The following is a 19322-nucleotide window of genomic DNA, read 5'->3' on the forward strand; positions in this document are numbered from 1 at the left end:
TTTGGTGTATATTTCCCCAAAAGAAGAATATCTGTTATATAACCTCATTACAATAATCAAAATCAGGGAAGTTAACATTGATATGATATGATCCTCTATTCTTACTTAATTTTTAAAATTGCCCTGATGTTTGCTATGATGGCTTACTCTTTTCTGGTAAGAGAGGCTTGATTGAATGGGTGACCATTTAATTATTGCTCCCTTGATGCTTGACATATTTCTGTGTCATTGTTGAGATTAGTTTTGCTCTTTTAAAAAGTTGGTTTTCATTACTTCTTTTGTAGCTACGGGACTTGTGAGTTCTTATGTATGGTTCTAATGTATGCTTTCTACCAGATTTAGTCTTTTAAGTCATCATCCTTTGCATGCTTTGGATTCTTGGCTTTTTAATGAGTTGGACTAGCTCTTTGCTGTGCCATTTCTTTGTATCTTACCTATGCTTAAAGACAATGGCTTTGTTTATATCTTTAATCTTTCCTGACAATAGTGAAACTAAATTCCCTCTGAAATTCTATGTGCTGTACTGAGATCAGTCTGTCTTTTCTTCACAACTACTTCGTGGGGTTGGTTATCCCAGGCTTTTCTATCTCCTGCCAGCTGGTAGGCATAGGAAGGAGTCAGGACTGGGATGCTCAGTCTCCTATGTTGGAACATCTGGGCTCACTTTGCTTTTCCTGGATTCTGTTAAATGCCAAACCTTATTGGACCTGGCTTCGGTATGTTCTGTCTTTGTGAGGACATCTGTGGGTTTGCAATTTTCTTGCTTTGGCTAAGATATTGTGGTGGATGCTTAGAGATTTCTGATGTCTTTCCCTCAATTCTCTTTACTCAGTTGTCTCCAAATTAGGATGGTACTGGTGAGACTTGTCCGTTCTTTTGATGACCCCTTCTATTGCTAGTTTGTTGTCTGTGTAGTGGCTGGGCCTCTGAGGTGGATGAGGAAGGCACCCAGCCACACTTCAGAAAATCTTGTCTGTTTCTTCACTTGCTCCTTGTTAAAGTTTATTATGTGATCTTGGGTTCCTTTCTTTTTATGTTTTTGTTTTACTTTTGTTTGTCTGCTTTTACTCTTACTTTAATTAGGGGTTGAGGTAGAAAAGTCTGTGTTCTACCTTTACCTTAATTTACTTGCCTTACTCTGAATTGCTAAAAATCTAATGTAAATCTTCTTCGAGGTAGTTCTAACATTAAAGGCCAATTCAAAAACAGAACACATCAAGTCTGAACTAAATCTAATGGAGCAGTCATATAGCTTTTAAGCAGAAAATAAAGGCTTCTTATTTTGATAATTGATAAATTCCATTATTTACAAAGGAAAAGTTTCCCAATGGTAGTTCTTTTTTAAAATCTACTCCAGCTTTTCCATTTCTGTTGTCATTTTATTCTAATGTGTTTCACTCTGTAGCCCTGTCACTTACCAGCAGCATTTTCACTAGAACCTTTTACATATGAAGCAGGTACATGCTGAGCACTCTATGCTTTCCTGATGGTCCAGCATCAGAAAGCAACCAGGTTCCCATAAGTAACCCCCTCTACCTTTCTTTGCATTGGGAAGATTGGCTTTGGATGAGAGCACAGTTTTTAAAGAAGTTCACCTGGAGCTCTGAGACAGGAGAAAAGATGACGTATCACCCGAGTCAAGGTGACAGGTCCTACAGCGGAAGTCACTGATTCTGCTCAAGGACTTTGTTCTCTGTTTAGCATCAATGGGCAGAAAAATTCTACCTCCCCATTTCACTACTCAGGAAAAATTCTTCAAGAGGTTTGCCCAACAGCCACAGCCGCACATTGTGACTCCTGTGCAGATGTAAACGTGTTTGCATTCCCATGATCGTGGGCAGCACTGTTGGGAGCAGAGGTCCTTCTGCCTTTTTGTCTGTTAGCTCCAGATTACATCCACTTCCTTTTTCTAAGCTCTATGAGAGATAACTGTGCCAAGGAGCTAGGAGAATAAAAGACAGAAAATAACTACATTAATAAACTTTCTTCTTTGATGCAGTTACTATGGCTATCATAGTGCCATTTCAGAAGTAGCTGGGTGAGCAGAGGTATGAGTGTGTGTGTGTATGTAACTTCCTGATGTATCAGGAGACAAGAGATAGCAATTTGGCTGGCTCACCTGTATACCTAGCTATAACAGAGGTGGAGACTGGGAAGATTATGGTTTGAAGCCAACCCAGGCAAAAAGTTAGTGAGACTCCCTATCTCAACAAACTACTCAGGCATGGTGGGTTATACCTCTAATCTTAGTTATGTTAGCGGCATAGGTAGGAGGATCAAAGTCTGAGGCCAGGAAAAATATTTGAGACCCTACTAACAAATAACTAAAGCAGAAAAAGCCAGGTGCATGGCTTAGGTGGTAGAACGCTTGCCTAGAGAGCAGTACAAGGTCCCCAGTATAAACCCTGGTTCTTCTGCCAATAATGAAAGAGTCAGGTGTGGGGGGGGGAGACAGAAAGAGGGAGAGAGAGAAGTCAGCTAATCAGGGTGGTTGAAAGCCAGGCTCAGGGTCAGTGGGTCTGGATCTGGGTTTGAAATTTGATAAAAACACTTATGAGCTTCATAATATTGGACAAATTACTTCCTTAATCTTTCTTTGTATCAGATTCTATGTTTGAAGGACAAGCATAATAACATGATCTGTCTAATAAAACTGATAATCTAATGAAATTATATATGGATATCATATTTATCAAAATTTATCTCTACTTCCACATGCATATTTACACATTTATTAAGTCCTCAACAAACTGTTGAATTACTTAAGAAACCATTGGGTGGCACTTCACACATACAGTAGGCAAGGGCTCTTGATAAGCCAGGTTTCAGTCAATTATATAAGCTGTTTCCATTCTAAAATTGTATTTTCTTCTGGACTGCTTTGAGAATTATAATTTAGTTACTAAGGTACCTTTTCTTTTTCTGATTATTATTATAACCTGAAGAAATCTAGAAAATATGTATTATGAAAAGATATCAGTAATAACGCACTTTAAGACATTTACTTCTTCAATAGTTAAAATTACTCCCTTGTTTCAAACTAATTGTGGAGTTTGTGGACCTTAATTCCCATGGTAATCTTATGTTTGTACAAGTCTACAGGTAATTAAGTGAACTAAGCAATTTAAAAGAGGAAAGTGCTTCTTTTTAACCAAGAAAAGATAAAAATTTATTTGATACTAGCAGATTTACCATTCTGTCTATGAACTAAAATGGTGAGGCCTTGGCTTCCTGAGTAACTGGCATCTCTGTCTATAAATTGATCAAGTGATAGATTAAACTGTAGAAGTGCTAATCCACTGGGCATGCTCTTCTATCGGATTAACTAGGTAACCCCTATATGGACAGCCAGATTATGATGGCTGCAGTGGCAATCATTTTGCAGTACAGTGACTTTGAATTACAGAGAAGAAATTAAGTGCACATACAAATGAGCATCGGCACATTAAAAATTGACATAAGGAATATGAAACTAGCCAATTAATAGGTAGTAATAACCACTAGTTGTTTCTGTATGTGAAATTACTTCATTTGATTTTTCATTTTTATTTTTTTGAGATAATCCCATTTTATAGTCTAAACTGACCTTGAACTTGAGGTTCTCTCGCCTCAGCCTCCCAAATGCTAGGATTATAGGCATGTACCACCGTGCCTGCTTCTTCATTTGATTTTAAAAGCAACTCAGTGAGGCAACAGAGGCAGATGTTATTCTAAATGTCTCCTTTTCAGATTCAAAATGGGAGGCTCTAGGCAGTGCTGTAACTACCCACCATTTCCCCTCTGTGTGCACAGAGGCAAGGCACAAATATAGGCAAGTCTGCCCCCACGTCACATGACAGAGCCACAGAATAATCTGAAGTCCTCACTTCCAATCAGTATTGTGCCCATTTTTAAGGGGAAGAAGGTGGGCAGAGTGAAGGTAGAGGGGTGAAAGCATGGAAAGAATAAGAAGAGAGGCATAAGCAAGACAAGACAATGGCCTGGAGGAAAGAGATGGAGGAAATGGAAGATAAGGAGGCTGCAGAGTTACAAGAGGCTGGTTGTCAGGCTATCTTCAATATTGGGATGCAGATACGTAGTTAAGCTACATAGTAATTCTATAGTTGTTTTTGTTTTTCCTCTTGTTCTATTGAGAAATAGCCTATCTGATTGTCTACCATTTAGAAGTCTTCACTTGTTCTTTGGTCCTTTGCTTCTTCTTTCTTTCCATTCTTCAAATAAGTGTTAGTTTCTCTGTGGAATATGGTTTTTAAAATTTTTTTATTAGTGTAAATTAATCATGCAGAGGTTTCATTGTGATATTCCATACACACATATAATGTATGTTGATCAGATTCATGCCCTCTATTACTATTACTCTTTCTTTTTTTAATGTTTCCATTAGTATATGATAACTATACAAGGGGCATGAGTGTGACATTTATATATATATTGTACCCTGGGTTGGTTCATCCCCTTCTTTATTCTCCCTCTTCTTCCACTACCCTTCTTGAAATAACTTACAGGTTTCAATGTTCCATATTCATACATGTGTACAAAATCCATCAACCATATTCACCCTCTCCTACCCTCTTCATTTAGCCTCCCCCTTTTGCTCTTACCCTCACTTAGCATGACCTGCTTTATATTCCTGTCTTTCATTGTTCAGTGGGGTTTTGCCTGGATATTTTGTCTGTAAATATATTGTACTTTAATCAGTCTGTTATTCTTCCTTATCCTTTTTCCCACTACTCCCTATTGTTCAACAGTTTTCACTGTGTGTGTTTTGTTTCTACATAGATGCAGTGTATTTTAATATCCTCTTCTTCTTTCTTTCCTCCCCTAGTCTCCTCTAGACAGTCCCACAATTGGAAACATGTTCTGCGTACATATATATGTGTAGATGATAATGCTTGCATTTATATTTGGACCTATTTTCCACATAAGAGAAAGCATGTGACCTTTATCTTTCTGAACCTGGCTTACTTCACCTAACATGATGTTCTCAAATGCCATTCATTTATCTGTGAACGACAAAATTTCATTCTTCTTTACAGATGAATAATATTCCTTTATATATATATAAAATCCATATACATATTACATTACATATATTCCTTTATATGTATATTCCATTGTATCTGTATCATCTGTATTTATATATCTATATATCTCACATCATAGCTTGGTTATTGTGAATAATTATCCAATAAATATCAGTGTGCAAATGTCTTTATAGTATCCTGGCTTATATTCCTTTGGATATATGGCCAGGAGTAGTATTGCTGGATCATATGATAGTTCTATTTTTAGTTTTTTGAAGAGCCTCCATACTGTTTTCCATAGTGGTTGCCCTAATTTACATTCCCAGCAACAGTAAGTTTTCCTTTTCCCCTACATCCTTGCCAACATTTGTTGTTGTTTGTGATCTTTATGATAGTCATTTCAATAGGAGTGAGGTGGAATCCTAATATGGTTTTGATTTGCATTTCCTTTATGGCCAGGAATGTTAAACACTTCATCATGTGTTTTTTGGCCATTTGTGCTTCTTCTTTTGAAAGATTTCTGTTCAAGTCATTTGCCCATTTCTTCATTGGGTCATTGATTCTTTGGGAGCTTAGTTTTTTGAGTTCTCTGTAAATTCTGTTTATAATCCCTCATCATAATCACAGCTATCAAAAGTTTTCTCCCATTTCTTTTGCTGTGCAGAAGCTTTTGAGTTTCATGTGGTCCCATTTGTAAATGCTTTTTTCTTAATTGCTGAGCCGTTGCAGTTCTATTTGGGAAATTATTGCCTATGCCTATATGTTGCAGTGTATTCCCTACTCTTTTCTGTAGTAGTTTCAAAGTTTCAGCTCTTACATTAAGATCTTTGATCCATGCTGAATTAATATTTGTACAGGATGAGAGAGTGGGGTCTACTTTCAGTCTTCTACATGTGAACGTCTCCCAGCACTATTTGTGGAAGAGGCTATCTTTTCTCCAATGCATGTTTTGGGTTCCTTTGTCAAAAGTCATATGGTTGTATCTGTGTAGGTTTGTGTCTGGGTATTCTATTCTGTTTCACTGATGTTCATGTTTATTTTTGTGCCAATAGCATGCTGTTTTTATTACTAGGCTCTGTAGTATAGTTTGAAGTCAGGTACTATGATACCTACAGTATTGCTCTTTTTGTTTAGTATTGCCTTTGCAATTCATGGTCTTTCATGCTTTGATAAGAACTTTAGGATTGATTTTCCAACCTCTGTGATGAATATTAGTGGAATTCTGGTGGAGATTGCTTTGGACATGTAGATTGCTTTTGGTAATATAGCCATTTTCATGATATTCTGATCCATGAGCATGGGAGATCATTCCATCTTCTGATGTCCTCTTCAGTTTCTTTCTTCAGTGGTTTATAGTTTTCTTTGTTGAGGTATTTCTCTTTCTTTGTTAAGTTTATTCCTAGATATTTATGTTTTTTTTTTTTGATGCTGTTCTGAGTGGAATTGTTTTCCTAAATTCTTTCTCAGTCTACTCATTATTGGTATAAGGAGAAGCTACTGATTTTTCAATACAGATTTTGTATCCCGCTACTTTGCTGAAGGTATTTATGATATCTAGGAAATTTGTTTTGTTTTTTATTTGGTGGAGTTTTAGGATCTTTTAGGTATAAGATCATATCATCTGCAAATGGGTATAATTTCACTTCTTTCTTTCCTATTTGAATTCCTTTTATTTCTTCTTCCTGTCTTATTGGTTTGGTTAGGAATTCTAAAATTATGTTGCATAAGAGTGGAGAGAGTGGACACTCTTATCTCATTCCTGACTTTAGAGGAAATAGTTTCAGTTTTTCCACATTTAGTATGATGTTGGCTATAAGCTTGTCATATATAGCCTTTATTTTGTTGAAGTACATTCATTCCATTCCTAGTTTCATCAGAGCTATTATCACAAAAAGATGTGGTATTTTGTCAAAGGCTTTTTCTGCATCTGTTGAAAATTTTGTCTTTGCTTCTGTTTATATGCTGTATTACATTTATTGATTTGCATATATGGAACCATCCCTGCATTGGGAATAAAAATGACTTCATCATGCTATATTATATTTTCAATATGTTGTTGAATTTGGTTTGCTGTATTTTACTGAGAATTTTTGCATCTAAGTTCATTAAAGAGATTGGCCTAGAATTCTCATTTTTTGTTGTGTCCTTGTCCAGTTTTGGGATGAGTGTGACACTGGCTTCATAGAATGAATGTGATAATGTTCCTTCCCTTTCTATTTTGTGTAATAGCTTGAAGAGTATTGATATCAGTTCTTTAAAGTTCTAGTAGAATTCAGCAGTGAATCCATCAGGTTCTGAGCTTATCTTTTTTTGGGAGACTTTACCACTGTTTCAATTTCATTGCTTGTTATAGAGCTACTTAAGTGGTTTATATCCTCTCAGCTCAGTTTTGTTGGCCATATGCATCTAGAAATATATCAGTTTCTTCTAGGTTTTCAAATTTATTTGAATATAGGTTTTCAAAGTATTCCATAATGATCCTCTGGATTTCTTTAGTATATGTTGTAATTATTCCCTTCTTTACCTCAAATTTTGTTAATTCAGGGCTTTTCCCTCCTTTTAGTCAGAATCCTTTTAATAACATCATTTATCTTTTCAAAGAACCAACTTTGTGTTTGGTTGATTCTTTCTAAAGTTTTTTTTGGTCTCTACTTCATTGATTGTAACCATTATTTTTATGATCTCTCTCCTTCTGCTGGTTTGAATTTAGCTTGTTTTTGTTTTTACAGGAATTTGAGATGCAACATTAGGTCATTTATTTGCAATCTCTCTGTGTTTTTAATGTAGGCATTCATAGCTGTAAACTTTCCTCTTAGCACAGCCTTTGCTATATTCCACAGGATAGGGATGTATTTTCATTTCTGGTAAGTTGTGTTTTCATTTTCAATAGATTCCAGGAACTTTTTGATTTACTTCTTTATTTCTTCAATGGCCCATTGGTCATCTATATGTTATTCATATTCCAGGTGTTTGAATATTTTCTGCTGTTTGTTTTGTTGCTGAGTTCTAGTTTTATTCCAATGTGGTCAGACAGTATACAGGGGTTTAGTTTCAGTTTTCTTATACTTGTTATCACTTGCCCTATGTCCTAAAATTTGATCTATTAGAGAGAAAGTTTCATGAGTTGCTGATAAGAATGTATATTGTGCTGCTGCTTGATGAAATAGTTTGTCAAGACCATTTGGTCTATGGTAGCATTTAATTATGAAGTTTCTTTGTTGATTTTTTTTGTCTGGATGACCTATCTATTGGTGATAATGGATTATGGAAGTCTACACTGTCATTGTGTTGAGGTCTATCTGTGCTTTTAAGTCCAACAGTATTTGTTTAATGAAGTTGGGTGCCCTGACATTGGACACACTTAACTTAAAATTTGTTACTTCCTCATGATATATTGTTCCTTTTATTAGTATGAAATAACCTAGTTTGTCTTTTCTGTCTGATTTAGGTTTGAAGTTTACTTTATCAGATAAATGTATATCTACTCCTGCCTGTTTTGGAGGACCATTTGCTTAAAAAATCTTTTTCTACTATTTTACCATAAGCCAATGTTTGTTTCTGTTGTTGAGATGTGTTTCTTGTAAACAAACAAAAAATCATTTGGTCTTCCTCTTTAATCCAGCTTGCCAATCTTTGTCTTTTGATGGGGAAATTGAGATCATTAACATTCATTCTTAATATTGAGAGGTATGTGTTAATTCTTGCCATTTTGTTGCTTTGTGTGTGTGTGTGTATGTGTGTCTGTGTGTGTGTTTGATTCTTTTCTATTGTACAATTGTTTATCTGCTCATGTCTTGAGATTTAATTATTCCCATCCATTCTTGAGTGTATTTATCTTCATCTTCTTCATGTATAATACCTTTGAGTATCTTCTGGAATTGTGGTTTAGTAGTCACATACTGTTTTAGTTTCTGTTTATCATAGAAAGTTTTTATTTTTCCTTCCATTATGAATGATAGTTTTACCAGAGAGAGTGTTCTATATTTGAAAATATTTTCTTTCAATGCTTGAAATACCTTATTCCATGACTTCTTGCTTTTAAGTTTTCTGTTGAGAAATCTTATTTTGATGGATGTTTGTTCCTTGCAATCTTAAATATTCCATTTTTGTTCTCTGTGCTTAGTATTTTAGCTATAAAATGCCATGGAGATGTTCTATTTTGGTCATGTCTGTTTGGTGTCTAAGAAGTTTCCTGTACCAAGATGAGCATCTCTTTCTCAAAATTTGGGATTTTTTCTTAATTGTTTTGTTGAATAAGTTTCCTATGCCTTTTGCTTGCACATCTTCTTTTCAATGTCCATGATTTGTAAATTTGGTATTTTAATTGAGTTGCAGTGTTCTTACATATTTCTTTCTTATTTCTTCATTCTTTTCTCTATGTATTTATCTGTTTTATTCTCTTTATCTACTTTGTTTTCAAGTCCTAAAATCCAGTCTCAAGTTGTTCTATCCTGCCAGAGTCCTTTCAACTGCATTTTTTATTTGACTTAGGAGCTTTTATTTCCAGAGCTTCCATTTTTTTTGAAACTTTCTATATCTTTATAAGGTTCCCCTATCTCATCTTGCATTTTCTTTTTATTTCATTTATCTCTGTTTTTGTATCTTTTTTATTTCATTCAGATGTTTGTTTATTTCCTACTTTTGAGTTCATTTAGTTGTTTTTGTGACTTCTCAAGCTATTTATCCATTTTCTCTTGGATTTCATTGACTTAGTTTTGCCTGCCCTCTTTAACTTCTTTAACCATTCTTATCATAATCTTTTTGAGCTTGGAGATTGAGGTTTCATCCCTTTCACTATCCATCAGATTCTTTGTTGTGTGGCTGTTGACTTTTGGAGGAGTCACATTCTCCTGAATTTTCTTACTTCCCATGCTTCTATTTTGAGATTTGCTCATCTGTTAAGTCCAACAGTGTTTTTTTAATGAAGTTGGGTGTGCTAACATTGGGTGCACTTAAGTTAACATTTGTTAATTCCTCTTCATGTATTGTTCCTTTTATTAGTATGAAGTGACCTATTTTGTCTCTTCTGACTAGTTTAGGTTTGAAGTCTACTTTAAGATGTATAACTACTCCTGCCTGTTTTGGGGATCCATTTGCTTGGTTGGGTGTTGCTTAGTTGGTTTGGGATTTTAGTCACCTGAACTCTTTTCTTGAATTAATTCCTGTGTTCTGGCAGAACTGGTTATTGGCTAAGTTGTTGTGTCATTTCTGTCCACTGACCTGGGAGTATAACTTAGCAATAACAAATTCTCAAATTCTATAACAAACCAAATATTTAGGTGAAATTCAAAAGTCTTGGCAGTGTTATCTATAAACAAAGAGATGTTGGATAAATAAAAGTTCTTCACATAGAGATTAAAACTTAGACAGTAAAAATAATGGAAGTAGGAGAAGAAATTAAGAAGGGAATGAGTAAAGGAGGAAAAGAGGTGTGAGGTGTGGGGACTGCAGGTTAAAAAGATTCTAATGTAAATGAGTGTAGAGGTATAGTTCAGTTGCTGTGGAGGAGGATGCCACAGTCAAAAGAGATGGCAGAAAGTTAGAATGGGGGTTATATAGGAAGGTAGTAGGATAAACCACTAGTTGTTAGAATGAGATAATGGATGTGGGAAAAAAGGGGTGGAGAAGAAAGGAAAGAAGAAAAGGAAAAGAAAATAAGGGGGGCTGTGATTTGAAAAACAAAGGAGAAAAAATTGGATTAAAAGAGGGATAGACAAATTGAAACTTTGTCAAAACAGAAAAAAATGTTTTTTAAAGTTCAAATTTGAGTGCAGTGGATGTTGCCCTCCAATTACTGATCCCTTGGTTTTAGTCTGCAGTTCTCACATCTCTCCATTGGGTTGTGCTCACTTGTTTGAGTCTGTTTAGACAGATGGTCTCTGCCTTTCTTTAGGGTAGATATGTTGGGCTGAGTAGCAAAAAATGGTGCACTCTTGTCTGGGCAAGTTTGGGCTGCTCCACTCAGGCTGTTTAGCCAAAGACTCCTCTTGGTGGGGAGAGTCAGTCACCTTCAGCTTGCTTATTTAGGAGGTGTCTCAGGAGTGGCTATAGGGATGGTGAGTAGGGTAGAGCAGCACCCTCTCCTCTGCCAGGAAAGCCTGGTAGTTGTATCTCAGGTTGTTTTACCAAAGGCTCCTCTTGGGTGCGGTGGGGTGGGATGAGGGGAAGAGAGTCAGTTTCAGCTCCCTTAGCTATGGGGATTTTCAGAGAAGATCATTACTAGTTGAGTAGGGAGAGGTGGCTTGTCTCCGTATGGGGTAAGTCTGGGAACTTTAGCTCAAGACAAAAGCTCTTCTCTGCAGAGGCAATAAGATTTAGCTTGCTACTAGGCTTCTCAGAGGTGGTTGAATGAGCTATTATTTCCCACAAGCTGGATTCAGGCTTGAATAGCCTGCACCCACACTGTCTTCCTTTGTAGAGAGAAGTGTGAGCTGAACTACAAGCCGTGGTGCCCCTCCCCCATGAGGACAGGAAATTTCACCTGATTTATTCAGCCAAAAACTTAATAAGCTTGTGGGATGCAGTCATATGCCTGCAAGCTGAACTGAGTTGTGTGATAGCGCTTAAGACTGAAAGTGGCTTGCTCATCTGCATTGTTTGTGGGTACCTCTCTCTGGTATCTGAGGACCCCTTAGGTTGGTAGTCAGCAGTCAGCAATCAATAGTTGTTCACCTTTTCTCATGGCTCCTGGAAGGCTCAACGCCCTGTGTTTTTTTTTTTTTTTTTTTTTTTTTAGCACTTCAGATAGTCTTCATGGACTGGAGTCTACTCTAGTCCAGGTAAAGAAAAAAGAACACATGCCAGCAGCATAACATATTCCTGGTGGTGCCCATACTCCAGGGGCAGATTTCCACTTTAAAAAGCTTATTTAGAGTTTGGTCATTGTTTATTTGGTATATCTATATATCTACACCCTCTCATTTAGGAAAGTAAACAGACTATCCTTGCTGCCATGGACCCAAGATTATCTTTTAGGCTTGTGGGAGTTTGATGGTCTGGGGTCTATCAGTTAGCTACCATCTTAGAATCCCTTCTATCACTCTTTTGTAACTCACTTCCTCCCTCGCTTTAGCTGTTTTCTGCTTGTGTTTTGAATGAGTTTAGATTTATAAGTGCACTGCAAAACTATATTTAATCAAAATTCCATCTCTTTGTCTAATTGTTTATTATTGTGTTGGATTCTTCTATGGTCAGAGAAGAGACTCTAACTCAAAGTATAGAAAATGTTAAACTTCAATCCATTCCTCACCAATCAGCTGACTTTCCAGGTGCAAAACAAATTTTTCAATATAAATGTCAATCCAGCCTGATTTGGTCCTGTATTAAAAAATCAGGATACTTAGATTTTTGTAAAATTGACCTTTTGGGTTTAACACTAACTTAAAATAGTGAGGTTTTTGTACATACGTCCATTTTGCTCTGTCTTGATTTTTCCATTATTTAAAATCAAGTGGTATTGCCTTTGTTCTTGTTAACTTCATAAAGTGTTCTGAAAAATAATTTTAGAATTAATGTTTCAACAAAATAGGCTCTCTGATCATTCAGTTGGAACTCAAACATCTAACTGAGTTTGAATGCCTCTCCTGATGGGATTCCTTACTCTAAGCAAGACAGTTGAGCATTAGTTTTGTAATTTTGACCATTCCCAATCCTGCATTGACTGCTGTGCTGTGGGGGCATTCCCTTTCACTGGAACACAGAAACCTTCCTTGCGTACCTATCTTCTTTCACCTTGTAGAAAATAGGAGAGAAGACAACAGCTTGAAATTTAAGAATGCTATTCTGGAACATAATAATTTACAATATTGGTGAGCTATGAGCTAAAAGAACATAGATCTAGCTCCAGCTCTTGCCCCATGTAGTTTTCTGACTTCCAAGTTACTATTTCTTTGTAGGCCCCCAATTTTCTAATCTCTAACAAGTGAAGATGGAAGAAGCTAGGTGGTTTAAGAATTTTTTAGCTCAAGAATCTTTTGTTTTTCTTTCAAAATTAATCTTATGTAGAGTCCCAAAATATAAACTAGATCGGGTATAACAGTCCTGATTCAGGATGGTGGAGGTAAGAACTTTATCCTAAACCTACATAATTTATCTATGTATAATAATTTAAAAGTCACTGGGCTAAATAATTTTAAGGACATGTCCATGTGTAAGTGTATTGAGTTCTCTATTTCAGTAAGAATAATGTAATTTACTTTCAGTAAAAGAATATCTACTTGTCCCAAAACCTTAAGATGTTATTTTAATCATCAAAAAATATTTCCAGTCCAGTATAGGATAGTTGTAGCTTGGTGTTTGGGCCTTCTAACTGGGAGGACATATACTCGGCACTTTTGTAAAACTGAAGGAGGAATAACACCCAGTGATTCTGACAGCTGTAAAGTCATCATAGTGTAACTATATGTTCTGTGGTTTTTACAACTTCATCCTTGTCAAAAAGAAGACATTAAAGCCTTTCTAAAAATAGTTATATTTATGTCTTTACTTGAGTTGATAGTAGTTTATATCAAGATATGGTTGCCTAAACTTATTTTGTTTATTTAACTTGTACTAGTACTCCATACCTACCTAGGCTGAGTCATAAGCCAGTGTGATAAAAAAGGGGGAAGACTTAAGGCTTTTCTCCTTCAAATATAAGTGATTATTTATACAAAACAAGGAAGCCAAAAAGGAAAGAGCAGGTTTGCTATGACTAGCCTTTTCCTTAAAGTATGTGTAGGTAAAGTTTTATTTCTTAGAAAAAATTAGGTAATATTGAGCATCTGCATAATAGTCTAGTGTTTAAAGAAGATTGCTTGATTTCCTTTGAAACTGTGAGTTCTCAGGACATTTGACAAATTGCAAAAGTACAGTGCATATTTAAAAATTGATATGATTAAGGTGATTTGATATCTATGCACTGATATATTGTTATTTTCTTTTGTTTTAGTGGTAAGTGTGGAATCCAGGGCCTCACACAGGCTAAACTACAACCTCCACATCCTAATATGGTATCTTAGGTCACACCTAGCTCTCACTTCACCATTCAGCAGACATTAGACAATTGAGGGATTATTAAAATCTGTGCTGACCCTTTGTACTGATCGTAGTTTATTCTGGATAAACTTCCAGCACCATACTCTGTGCATTTGTTTCTTGAATTCAAGTGTTGACAATGCATGAAATAAAATATTTCAGATCCTTCAGAAAAACTTAATAGTCTAACCTGTGAAGAGTTATCAGTCTTCAACAATGACTCACTGAATATCAGTCAGATTTTCACGGATTTCCTTAATACTGCACATGTGAGGAGGCACTGCACCCTTGAGGAATTAAAGTAAGTTAAACCTGCATCTTTATATATAAAAACAGTATATAGTAAAATGTGGATAAGCCCTGATTAGTTTTCTTTACCATGCAAAGAAAAATTACTCCATGTGTGTACTTTCTAAGACCATTCTTTGTAAAATATTTAGGTGCTTTGCTGGCCAGGATTTAGTGAAAGGCTTATAAAGTTGTTATTTTAATGTGAAGATATAATTCTCTGCTTCACAAAGTGTATCATAAAGATGAAAAGATATTTGGAATTAATAATCTCTCATCATTTCTTCTTATGTTGAAAATCAAATGTCCTACTTGAATTAATTAACCTAACAAATTTCAATATTTTGCAATAATAAAATCATGCCCAATATAAATAAAGTTTTTAGTGTAGAATATTTAGAAGTTTCTTTCCTGAAGCAGCATCTAGATTGTTAATGATATTTTAATTTGTGTTGTTTCATTGTTTCTCACATCAGGTAGTGACATGGAAGGAGATCAGTTTGCAAGGACTGTAGGTTCTACTAGTAAATGCTTCAGAAAAGCAGTCAGTCACATCATTCTGTTACTGATGTCATGGAATTGTTGGAGAAGGAGGATACTTACTTTTAGAAACAGTAAAATAAGTGTAAATTAAAAGTCTCTTGAAATGTAAATTCCTTTGATTGTTTTATAGTCTAATATTGCAGTAGAAAGGAATCAAGAGTCTGGTACTCTGTCAAATCTGAAGGAGGAAATTATTTAGCTGTTGTTCTTAGCTATTTTTCATTTTTAACTCTAACATAGAGATCAATATGAAGTTGCTGTATTTTCTAAAAAAGTCATTAAAACTCATCTAAGTCTACCTGTACTTTCACTATTATTTCATAAAAGAAAGGACACCTGAAACTAAGGATATTATGGGAAAAAGCAGTATAAAGTACAGTTCTTTAAAATTAAAATTACTGAATAGTCACTGTCTTTTCTTATATTCTCTGCTCTTCCGATGAGTGAAAATTTCATCACAGTTGCATCTGCACTTGTCCACAGACCAGAGTTTGTGAACTACTGGCTTAACCTACGTTGCACATGAAAATAAAATAAAAAAAAAAAGAGTTATAGGATGAAGTATTTCATATTTTGTGGCATACCTGGGCTGAAAAGTTAGACCAAAATATGTGACTTGTGTAGCCCTTTCTGTTCCCCATGCTCCTTTTGTTCTATACCTCAGGCAGCTATATGACAGAGTCTCTGTCAGTTTCTACCTTCCCCATAATAAAATACAAAAAAAAAAAAAAAACAAATAATGACTGTACTTAATTTTGGCTTTGGCATATTTTGACTGGCTGTCAACATAGTCCTAATTTACTGTACACAAAAGAGGTGATTTATCTGGCAGTCTGTTTACTGGAATTCTATTAAATGGCCAATGTAATGCTGAATGTTGTTAATGACAACTGAGGCTCTGCAAGTTTCTGAAGTGCCCTCTGAATCACCAATAAAAGACCGTGTCAGAGACCATAAAATCTTCTCTTCTTGCTTCCATTGTGGCTTTATTTCATGGGAAAGAGAAAAATGAGAATTTCTCATTAAAAGGCAGCTTAGTATACTAGGTACATTGAAAATTATGCCCCAGTTTGATACAGCACCCTTATATTTGCCTGCCTTAATGACTTCAATGTATGTAGTATTGATCAGAATATAAATGAAAGCTGAAACTTGGTTCTGTATATTGTGTATTGATCTTTTAATGTATTTCCAGCTCTTCTGGAAAAGATACTGCAATGCAGTCTTTGTTGTCATTTTCTGAGAGCAGTACTGATGAGGAAGAAGAAGATTTTCTTGACAAGCAACATGTTTTCACACTACCATGGTCAAAGAGTGCTTAATGATTATTTGTTCATTTCTTTTCCATTTTTGTACCCAGAGTAAACAACTGAAACAGTAACTAAGTGATTACCTGTGTTAGTGCTGGAGCTTTTGATTATTAATGTTTCTGATGTTTCAAACTTATAAACTAATAATGGTTGCAGTTTCTATAAGATATTTTCTGATGAGCTGACATTAAACATTATTAAATATTCAGTAAAGTAGATTATTCTCCATAATGTGGGTGATCTTTATTCAGTCAGTTTGAATACCTTAAGAATACCTTAAGATAGAGGTAATTCTGTATTCATTCTCCCTTTGGACAAGGGAAACAACACCATTTCTTCCATGCATCTACACACACACACACTCACATGCACACGCACACACACATGCACACACACACACACACACACACACACATCCTTTTGCTTCTGTGATTCTGGAGACCTCTTAGAACAGGCTGTGTGAAGGACCATTGTGATTGTCAAAGGAAATGACCTAGTGGGAGTGTTTTTCTGATGTTACCTAGTTCTAGATCTAGGGGATGGTGGATATTCAGTTTTTAATATTAGTTTTAACAATATTTAATCAATTATTTTACACAATTTTACAATCCAAGGATTTAAAAATAAAGCAAAAGGATATATGGAGGATAGTTTTATGGTTGTCACTTTGTGATATTTTAGCACAGTTTTCCCTTATTTATGGAGTTTTTTTGAGATCAGCAAAAATGTCCCTGAAGGTTTACTATACTTTCACCAAAACATGATGATGTCTGACAGTTCAAACTCCTGTCTTTTGTGTATCTCTGGATACCTACCCCTTATATAAGACTGATCATGGTTCAATGTAAAATTTTCTTTAATGCCTTTTCCATTGTGTTAATAAATTGAACTGGAATTCATACACATCCTCTCCTGACAGGTTAGAAAATGATGATGAAGACACTGATAGTTATTTCTTTCACTTTTCATATAAAATAGTCTTTATTCAAGGTGATTAAAATAAGTAGATGGTAAGTAATCAAGTGATCCAGTCATATTGTCAAAATAAAATGTTGCAAAAGGAATAAATATCTCTAGAAAGAGAGTAACTCCTCAGTAATTTGATTTTCCTCTTTCAAAATCCCATAGACACAGCAATGAGTCATCCTTGAATCGTCATCATTTTTGTCAAAAGTCCTTTTGGCATCTTGTCTTGAGACTGCTGGCTATCTGGATTTTTTTAAATGGGGATTTCCTGTTCATATGTGAAAGCAGGAGAAGATGTTATGCCTTTGTTTTAGTGTATCTATTGAGGTTTAAAGTTTCTTGACTCTCTTTGCCCTCCTTTGCACTAAGACATCTTCTTCCCTTCTAATGAAGAGCTAAATTGTTCTTCTGAATCTGACTTATAAAACTCAGGTACTTTACTCAGTAAAAAAGCAGAAGTGATGTCTTGTTCTTGTTAGAGAGGATTGTACCACCACTATTCCCTTTGTGTGTTCAGCAATGGCTCTAGTCTTTTATGAATTGGCTCAGAAGAAGATTTTATATGATACCACTATCTTTTATAATATAAGAATTCTGACATGAATATTAAGCTGATAATTAATTGCTACCAACTCAGCTCTGGCCAAATTTAAAATGAGGAATGTGCCACACAGACTTTGTCATTTGACTTCCAATATGATACTGAATGTAAATGTGAGAGTCATCATGGGCAGAGCAGATCAGACTTCCTTCTGTCTTTACTTGCTTTCCATATAACACGTTTAGAAAAAGATCCTTTATTGCATTGCTATTAGTATAATTAGGAAATAAAAAGTAAATAAGATTAGAGCCTTTGCCTGAAGCACATTCATTTTACTCATTCACTCATTTTGAAGTTCGAGCTTAAAGTTGCTTTTTAAGGCCCGCACCTAGTTCTGACTGTGGAATTGAGAGAGGTACAGGTATTTCAGAAAAATTCTAACCATCTTAAGATTGGAAGGTCATTAGTGAATAAATGAATGTAAGTGACTGATATGCTATGTCAGTTCCTGGCTTTTCCTAAGGAGAAACAATATAATATGTAGTGAAAGAAACACAAGGTGTGTCTTTTTTTTTTTTTAATGTTCAATATTTAAATTTATTTTTAATTTCTCCACCAATAATATTTTATTTTGCTTAATAATGAATCAAAAGCCAAATGAAGTTACCTTTAAGACTACCATAGGCCTCTTGGTGCTTACCACAGGCTGTGTTCTTACACTGACTGTGTAGAAAGAGGAGGCAAAGTAAACCTACCCCATATACACCTCAGCCCAGGCCCTGTGCCTGTCTGTATTGTGAATTGGGAGACATGGGTAAACAAAACAAAACAAAAAGACTACCACAAAGCCTCATAGGTCATCATTACCATTTAACTTTAAAGGCATTTTTAGCTAGCTGTAAAACAGGGTAGTCTTAGAATCTTTTTTTTTTTTTGATTTTTTTTTCTTTTATTATTCATATGTGCATACAAGGCTTGGGTCATTTCTCCCCCCTGCCCCCACCCCCTCCCTTACACACTCCGCCCCTCCCTCTCCCCTCCACCCCCTCAATACCCAGCAGAAACTATTTTGCCCTTATTTCTAATTTTGTTGTAGAGAGAGTATAAGCTATAATAGGAAGGAACAAGGGTTTTTGCTGGTTGAGATAAGGATAGCTATACAGGGCATTGACTCACATTGATTTCCTGTGCGTGTGTGTTACCTTCCAGGTTAATTCTTTTTGATCTAATCTTTTCTCTAGTACCTGTTCCCCTTTTCCTATTGGCCTCAGTTGCTTTTAAGGTATCTGCTTTAGTTTCTCTGCGTTAAGGGCAACAAATGCTAGCTAGTTTTTTAGGTGTCTTACCTATCCTCACCCCTCCTTTGTGTGCTCTCGCTTTTTTAAGTTAACAGGTATGCTGTGGGACTCAAATGAAGCAATGGCCACGAAACACTTTTGGAGCTGGAATGGTCTCTGTTATATTCATTGCCATCACTTTTCATGCGTTTATTGCATAATTATTGAATATATGGACACATTAATGGTTGATCAACAAGTAAACTTAGGGTTGACGTAAATAATCCTCAAAATGATTCAATATCAAAAGTGGAGAGTGTTTTTAGTGCACTGGACAATTAGATTAAATGATATATAA

At 35.5% G+C, this 19322-nt stretch overlaps 1 protein-coding gene and 1 non-coding gene across 6 annotated transcripts in view; both read left to right on the forward strand.

Annotated features, from left to right (window-relative positions):
• Nucleotides 1-17203, forward strand: part of Zbbx (zinc finger B-box domain containing) — a 120833-nt gene extending 103630 nt beyond the window's left edge. For 4 of the 5 annotated variants that reach the window (XM_074073853.1, XM_074073854.1, XM_074073855.1 and 1 more), the window contains 2 exons: nt 14202-14340; nt 16066-17203. In XM_074073853.1, coding sequence (XP_073929954.1) covers nt 14202-14340; nt 16066-16192 — 266 coding nt within the window. In that variant the 3' untranslated portion in view covers nt 16193-17203. Of the gene's footprint in view, nt 1-14201; nt 14341-14803; nt 14923-16065 lie in introns of those variants that run through there. The other variant, XM_074073856.1, reaches the window with a different exon arrangement.
• A 1167-nt stretch (nt 17204-18370) lies between these two features.
• Nucleotides 18371-18501, forward strand: LOC141423729 (small nucleolar RNA SNORA51). Its single transcript, XR_012448548.1, has one exon. It is a non-coding gene; the product is annotated as a small nucleolar RNA SNORA51 (small nucleolar RNA).
• Nucleotides 18502-19322: the final 821 nt, after the last annotated feature.

This window comes from Castor canadensis, chromosome 5, assembly GCF_047511655.1.
Source record: "Castor canadensis chromosome 5, mCasCan1.hap1v2, whole genome shotgun sequence".
In the NCBI taxonomy this organism is placed as follows: domain Eukaryota; kingdom Metazoa; phylum Chordata; class Mammalia; order Rodentia; family Castoridae; genus Castor; species Castor canadensis.